Source organism: Sinocyclocheilus rhinocerous, unplaced genomic scaffold (genome assembly GCF_001515625.1).
Source record: "Sinocyclocheilus rhinocerous isolate Xijiao unplaced genomic scaffold, SAMN03320098_v1.1 scaffold431, whole genome shotgun sequence".
Taxonomy (NCBI): Eukaryota; Metazoa; Chordata; class Actinopteri; order Cypriniformes; family Cyprinidae; genus Sinocyclocheilus; species Sinocyclocheilus rhinocerous.
In genome coordinates, this window is record NW_015624541.1 from 287,852 (window position 1) to 295,785 (window position 7,934).

At 39.7% G+C, this 7,934-nt stretch overlaps 1 protein-coding gene across 2 annotated transcripts in view; it reads left to right on the forward strand.

Moving 5' to 3' along the window:
- LOC107741087 (follistatin-related protein 5-like) overlaps positions 1-7,934 on the forward strand; it is a 117,870-nt gene that overhangs the window by 16,724 nt on the left and 93,212 nt on the right. For both annotated transcript variants that reach the window (XM_016553683.1, XM_016553689.1), the window contains exon 2: positions 3,068-3,203. In XM_016553683.1, coding sequence (XP_016409169.1) covers positions 3,068-3,203 — 136 coding nt within the window. The remainder of the gene's footprint in view (positions 1-3,067; positions 3,204-7,934) is intronic.

Consider the following 7,934-nt stretch of genomic DNA (forward strand, 5'->3'; position numbering starts at 1 on the left):
TAGGCATGACGAAGTGGATATCGTCCTCTTTTGGAAGACCAAACAAAGTAGTTTCGCTTTCACAACGAAGCACACAGCGTCTTCACGACATGGCGACAGCGGCAACAGTAATACTACAGCGAGAATAAAAGTTACGTCTTCTTTCTTTGCGTGAACATTTGGGCGGCGTTATGCAAATCTTCCCACATCGTGACGTAGACATGTGGGGGGGTGTTAGAACGAGCCGTTTTAGGTAGGCGTGGTTGACTCTTAACTTTTATAAAGAATATCTCTTTGGATTTGAGACTTTAGTCTTTGCAACTTTACAGATCTTCTTTATGCAACAAGAGCTTGTAACACTCCAAAGATAAAGGAAAAATTTAAATCGCATCATATGACCCCTTTAATAGTCCTACTATGTATTATATGTAGCTAGTGTTGTTGTAATGCTTAAATATAACAATTTATTTGAAATAACCCAATAAATTCATTAAATAATTCTTACTGTTTGGGATTTAAGACAAGTCTGGGGCTGTCCTAAATTTAAGAAGTTATTTACGATGATTTTTAAGAAGATTATTTTCAAGAATTTTAATTTTTCTCAAGTTTTGTCTTAAGAACAATCTTAAGAAAAAAGATAAGAATATTCTTAAGAAAAAAGTTAAGAATATTTTGTATTCCCAAAAATGTATCTTAAGTTAAAAAATAAGAAGAAAATGGCAGTTAAGAAGAAATTTCTTCTTAAGAATGTTTCATGAATCCTGCCCCAAATGTGTTAGCCCCCTATGGAAGTGGAGTTTTTGTCTAATGCCTTCTTTACTGTGGAAGAGAGTTTTTTTAGTTGCAAGTGTTGGTGTTTGTTTATATGAATCCTCAAAGACTCTTTCCACATCTCCCTCATGGAAATGTGATTACAATCTGTCTGGGATGCATACTATGTGGTCCACTTTGAAAATAAATTATTCTATTGAATTTTAATTTTTTCTGTAAAAATAGCATTTGTTGACTCTTTTATTTCCATAAATTGTAACTACAAGGACTACAAATGTCTGCAATGCCAGTGTTGCCAACAAACCATTATTTCTCTGGATTATTTTGTATTTTATTTTTCTGTAAAAATAGCTTTTGTTGACTCTCATTTTCTATACAGACTACAAAATTATTACTCTAGGTTTTATTTTTTCCTTTTTATTTTTACTGTACTTTTACACTGTTTATTTTATTTTGTTGTACTGTAAAAATAACATTTGTTGACTCTCACTCTCATTTCCTTTCTTAATTGTCATTTTTTATGTCAATGAGCCAGGTGGAAACTTTGGCAACCTTGGTAATCTAGTATGGTCAATATGTACCCTTTATTGTAGAAGGCAGCATAAATTATAACCATAAAGACTACAAATGTCTGCAATGCCAGTGTTGCCAACACAGCAATATTACTCTAGTCTACCAGAGCATGGGGGTGTACCGAGAGGTGGAAATAGAGAATGGTTCAGAAGATCATGCTCTGAATACATGGCAGCACTGATCAGTAAACAATCACTACTGCTATGACTGTGGGCAAGTACAGTACAGTTTAGATGCAGTAGAAGACACTCATATTGCTCTGCCTGCTGGGAGACTCTCACACAATGATCTATTGTGAACATTGTGAGTGATAGACAGCCCTCATTTGAAAGTCAATGCCAAGACACTTGGCATAGATGTGGTGTAGACGATTTATGGCCACCTGATAAAGTTATGATGACTGTCCCTATAGGTGGTTGCACAGCGTTCAGTCTTCCTTCTTCATGCGCTCTCTCTTTGGCAGACAGCATGACATATGACAGTCATGTATGCTGAAATTGAAATAAAAGCACAGATGGGTAGCACAGGTTTGCATCAAGAGTACTTGCTCATTTCTTGGGCCAGTCATGTGCCTGACTTCAAACCAATGATGTGAAATATGGATGGTCTTTGAACTAACCAATGAGAAGAATCTCTTCTGAATTGCTTTGTTCTGAAATCCAATCCCATGTCATTCTAAACTATTGTTTCCATTCCAAATCCATGAAGTCTAGCAGGACAACACTCTCACACAGTGGTTGTCCTGGGACCTGTGATGAGGGGGGCCTCGGAGTATATCCTACTCATATGTATATGTTTTATTTTTATGTGCTGTCTTTGTTGCTTCGTTGCTTTCTCTGACAGAACAACTCATGGGACTCCACTCATGCTCCAAAGCTTTTGCATTGAAATACTGTGCAAAAGTGGCACTTTTGTGTTTTGTGAATCCAAATATATTTTGAGTCAAGTCCCCTTTATTTATATAGTGCTTTATAAAATACATATTGTTTCAAAGCAGCTTCACACTAATAAACAGAAAATAACAGAATCAATTATGCAAACTTCATAAAATATTAAATAAAATACAAATTCGGTTTTATAGCAGCTCTAACAAGAAAATAGCAGTTCAATATCAGTCAATATCGGTTTAGTACTAGTGTTACAACAGTGTCAGTATTATTTTGAGATAGCTTTGTCATATAGGGCAGGGGTTTTCAAACTTTTAAATTTTCTCTTACATTATTACTTTTTTTTTTTCCAATCACTATATTACTGTACTTTAATTTTAATCTATTTTCTTAATTTATTTATTGTTTATTTTTTAAATCTATTTTTATTAAAACCCTCAGGGGTTTCCGAACCCCAGTTTGAAAACCACTGATAAAGGGGATGAAAAAGTCTCATATCAGGACTGAATTTAAATGTTACTTTGATATGAATGCCTGACTTAAAAAGAACTGCAATCTAATGCGTTCACCATCAGCACGGTAATATATTGATCCTTTTTTTTAGCTTTAGCTTTATTTCCTCATGGTGCTCATTATTCCTTAATTGATTCAAAATAGATTTAATCGTACCAATGAGTGTGAGCTTCTTATTGAAAGCATTAGTTTAAACCCACAGTAGATCGGCATCCTCCGTTGTCTGCTCTAATTAGCTGAGCTATGATGCATTGTTTGTTTCAAAAGGCTTTAAATGCTCCGCTTGACTTAACCTACACGGGTTGTTGTTTATTTGTGTATTCACATCTTTTATTTTATTACAGGAGGGTAATGAGAGGCTCCAGAAGATGGTGGGCAGCTGTCCTGCTCTGGGGCGCAGCGCTGATCGCAGAGGCACGTCCAAACAAAGAAGGATTTACCCTGATGGCGTATCGACCTCTCGTCAGATTCCGTCACAAGGTATCTATCTTTCCGATTTGATTAGCCATCCCTTTACAAGAGGAGACTTCTGTGTGGCCAGTTACGATTCTAATTACTATGGAAATCCGCATCGCATTGAGCGCTTCTGGTTTGATAATTGTCACAGGACAATTCATTATTCTTCCTCTGCACAAGAGCCGAAAATCAGAGACACAAAATAATATTTAAATTAAAAAGTGTTGGATATTTCGCTATGGACATTTCGAAATGCAAGCAAAAACTCCTGCTGCGCTGACATCATGATGAAATTGTGTAATTGAATGTTTATTGACTGGCCGTTGCAGTGAGCTTTGTGGACACACACAGCCAGATACCAACAATTGAGGCGTAATGCAGCTCTGACGAGCTCCACTGCTTCTCTCTCCTCTTTGTCCTTCCTCATCTCCATGAGAGAACGTTCATATTATGCAACAGATCAATTAAACTCTGGGAGGGAGGGAGGGAGAGAGGGAGGGAGGGCACTGACTGACAGAACAGGGGCCCGTGGGAACACTTTCCTTTTATATCCGTATAAACGGCTGAGCAGGGGGTCACAAAAATTGTCCCTTTAAGACACATATATTTTCCAGTTACCTGAAACTCTTGTGGTGTTTTTACACTAAACCTTAGGTGCAAACCTGAGTCCGTTTGACATTTGACATGAGAGAATCTGCTTGAAAAGGTCGTCTAACTTGAGTAAATGAGTCAGTACTGATGACGTCAAATTTACATTTTTTGCGTTTCTCATAACTGCTTGCCTTCAATGAAATTGCCTTTGGAGAGCATCTTGCATTGTTTGCATCTCTTGCAATACTTCTGCAGCTCACAAGCAGACAAACTGATGTGCCGTTGTGTGCGTATTAAGTTTTGCTGGTATATCCAAAGGGACAAGTACTTCAATAAAACACTGAAATTGGCGTCTTCTCCTCCTGCGTTGTTACCTAGCTACAGTAAATGGCTGCCATTAGGGAATTACTGTTGGAGGTGACGCAATCATACCACTGTCCAGAGCCACAGACACAATGTAGAAAGAACCAAGCAATTCAACCAAATGTGAGAGGAAAAGCACACGTTGGCTTTTTGAAATTTCTGAACTGTTATCATTTCAGACAGTTAGTATTGTCGTGCTATCAAAATATTCCACTTATGCATGCAGTTTGGTGTTAATTATTAGATCATTATGATTTGACAGATGGCACATGCAGATACGTCGTATTTTATAGATGATGGGGTTCCTGTGAATTTTTATTTCTTGTGTGTGACTGATACCAGAGCATTAATAGCATCATGTCAGCTAGTTAAATTTATTTGTCTTATGTGTAGTGCAGTTTAAGTTTGATTTATTTACTGTGACTTACTGTGACACTAGAAATGGTACATTAGCAGTGGAAAAGAATGGGAGTCAAAAGGCTTTACACGTTTTGAGAAATTGGGGTAAGGGTGATAATAATAATAATAATAATAATTATTATTATTATTATTATTACTTCTATTATTATTATTATTGTTATTATTTATGTAATCTGTTTTGGTATCTGAAAAAAAAGGATTTAGAAATAGTTCTTATGTGTAATATTATATTATTATTCCAATAAGTCTATTATTTTTTGTAATAATATTTTTATTCCAGTAAGTCTTTTATTATTATTTTAAACATTAAATATTGTTGACTCTAAAATAAAATAGTGGAGCTCGGCCTTAATGTGACCCGCTAATAGAAGTGACAAATGACTGCTACCGTTGTGGTTACAAATGTGGTTGAAGTGCACAGTTAACCTAATGTCTCTGTCATTAATTCTCTGAAGGTAACCTTAAACACATCCCACTCCACTCAAGTATCAGTGTTGTCTGCTAATGCTCATAACCCTCTTTTGTAGACATTTGTTTAATAAAGCTGGAAATTATGAATGAAGATGCCCTTCGCTCTTTTCTCTCTGTATTAAATGTTACTGCTGTCACATACATCAGAAGGCCTTAATAGTCTAAATGCATACTATGGGAACACGCAGTTACTAAATTTCCTGCAATAACTTCCTTATCAGACCACAATGTGTGAAAAATCCATTAAGTGCAAAGCACAAACATCCTCCAGTCTCAGATAAGAATGTATTTGATGGCACAGGCCAGAAGCAATTATATTTTTTATAATTATTATTATGCTTAGTGGTCATGTTATATATGAATCCTATATGACGGGTCATACTGTGTCAAATGCGTGTGGTCATTCCAGAGTTTTCCAGTAATATGAATCCATAAAGATGGCTGGCAACGGACATAGCAAGCCTGTGTTTCAAATGGGGGAGGTGTGTTGGGCGAGGACTGCGGGCTTGAGCCTGTTTTTCTGGCACGGGCACAGAGATAAGCAGTGACCCCATTAGCTTTCCCTCAACTCGACCTGCTTCAATCATCATGAGTTATTCAGCTTATAGTATGAAGCTTTGTCCCGCTCTGCAAATGCCAATCTCCCATCAAAGCCAAAGATTTAATTCACCATAGCCCTACCCTTGCTCTACCTCCACTCAGATTATGAACCAAATTTGGCTCCGCCCCATATTTAGACCAATCAAAAAAATAGATGTTTGAGTGACAGATGGCGCACATGTAAGATAAAGCAAGGGGGCGGGGTCTTGTAGGATCTTATTATAGCCGTGATTTCATTTCTGTAGTTCAGTTGCGTAATTGATGTACAATTGATTCCAGGAAGTTAATCTATTCACCGAGCCTCAAAAGTCTTCAGAGTGTCACTGCAGAATGAATGAGCTTTTACTCTGAACTAAATGCTCTCTCGACTATTGTAGGAATGTGAGTTTAAGAGATCATGAATGAATAACAGTTCAGAGCAATTATACTCCTTCCACGGTATGCTGAATAAAAAAAAAAAAACCTCTGTGTACTTACGTTTTTTTTAATAAGACCTGCAAGGTTTGGTAAGAAAAAGAGAAAAATGTGGAGAGAAATGTTGGTGACACAGGCACCATTCCAGTACACTGCAGCACAAGCTAACAGTAATACACTGTAAGTGTGTAACTGAAGGTGTACAGTATATGCTCAGGTTAAGAAGATTCTGTCATAGATATGTATAGGTAGATCTCCTATTAGCAGCTGTTTCTATGGGCAGCTATATGTAAGCCATTTGCCATATTGGAATGATCAAAGCAGGTCTTTGAACACTCAAGCAAGTTGCCTGTATTTCTGCAACCCTGATTTTCCCGTTGAGCCCAGGGAGGGCTCCTGTTCCCGAGTTTAGCCCAAGGAGGGCTCCTGTCCCCGAGTTTAGCCCAGTGAGGGCTCCTGTCCCCGAGTTTAGCCCAGTGAGGGCTCCAGTCCCCGAGTTTAGCCCAGTGAGGGCTCCAGTCCCCGAGTATAGCCCAGTGAGGGCTCCTGATCCCCCGTTGAGCCCAGGGAAGGCTCCAGATCCCCCAGTTAAGCCCAGGGAGGGCTCCAGATCCCCCGTTGAGCCCAGGGAGGGCTCCTGATTCCCCGTTAAGCCCAGGGAGGGCTCCAGTCCCCGGTTTTGGCCCCAAGAGGGCCTTGGAGCCCGTTATCCTCTCCAAGTATTTTTTTTGGGGCGTAGTAGGGCTCCAGCCATAGTGGCCGGGGCGGGGTCTGCGGCCGCGGCCTCGGAGGCTGCTCCGCCATGGCCTCCTGAGTTCCTTGCTCCAAACTGCCCGCTCCACCATGGCACCCTCGACTGCCTGATCCGCCATGGCTCCTGGGACTGCCTGTCCAGCCATGGCCGCCTGAGCTCCCTGATCTGCCCTGGAGGCCTCCCGTGTCTCCGTCCTGTACCAGCCTCCAGGGCGCCCACCCTCCCCTCCCCGGTGGAATTGTTAATTGACGCGCCTTCCGGGAGGGGGGAGTAATTGTCAGTGTTGTGGACTTGTGTTTCCTTGTTTTACCCCTGTCTTAGTTCCTGTTTCTCTTTTTTGGTCATGTTTCCTGTTCCTGTCCTCATTTTGTTTATTTGGTTCCAGCTGTGTTTTCACTCATGTCATCATGTTCATTATTTCCAGGTGTTCCCTCATTAGTTTCCTTGTCTACTTAAGCCGTGCGTTTCCCTGTGTCTAGCGTTGGCTGTTAAACGTCATTCTTCATTTCCTGTGGTTGTATCCCTTTGTTTGCGTGATTAAAGTCGAATAAGAAGTATTCTCCTGGATCTCCTCGTTCCTTCCCCGAGTGATCGTGACAGTAATATTGAGTTAATACATATTAAAACACACACACCTACACATTCTTACCTGTGAAAGTTTATACAATTTCTTCAGGAATTAAAATTTTGGCGGTTTTTACAACCAGAGGCAGTGCAATGTTGTGCCATTTTGAAACTTTTATTGTGAGTGAAATTTTTATTATGAGTGACGACACATTGACCGTTCCAAGATGTTGGACACGATGACTTGTCTGGAGCAGTCGAATGTGGCATCTACCTATACATATCTATGGGTTCTGTGGTGAAACTGGGCGAATTCCAAATGGCTTTTTGCACCCTTGAAGGGCACTTCGGGAAGGGGACGCCATTTGTAGGGACGTTCCAAACGAAAGTAAACAACTGAATCCCTTCACGAAGGGCCCTTCCAGAAATCCGTTAGTGAAGGGAACATGCGATGGTCACTTCACGGAAGTGATTTCCGTTTGTGATCATGTGATCTTCGGTTAGGAGATCTTGCGATGCTTTTTAAAGCAAAGTTGGGGTTGATTTCGACTTCACATACAAACGTAAGTAGAATAGGC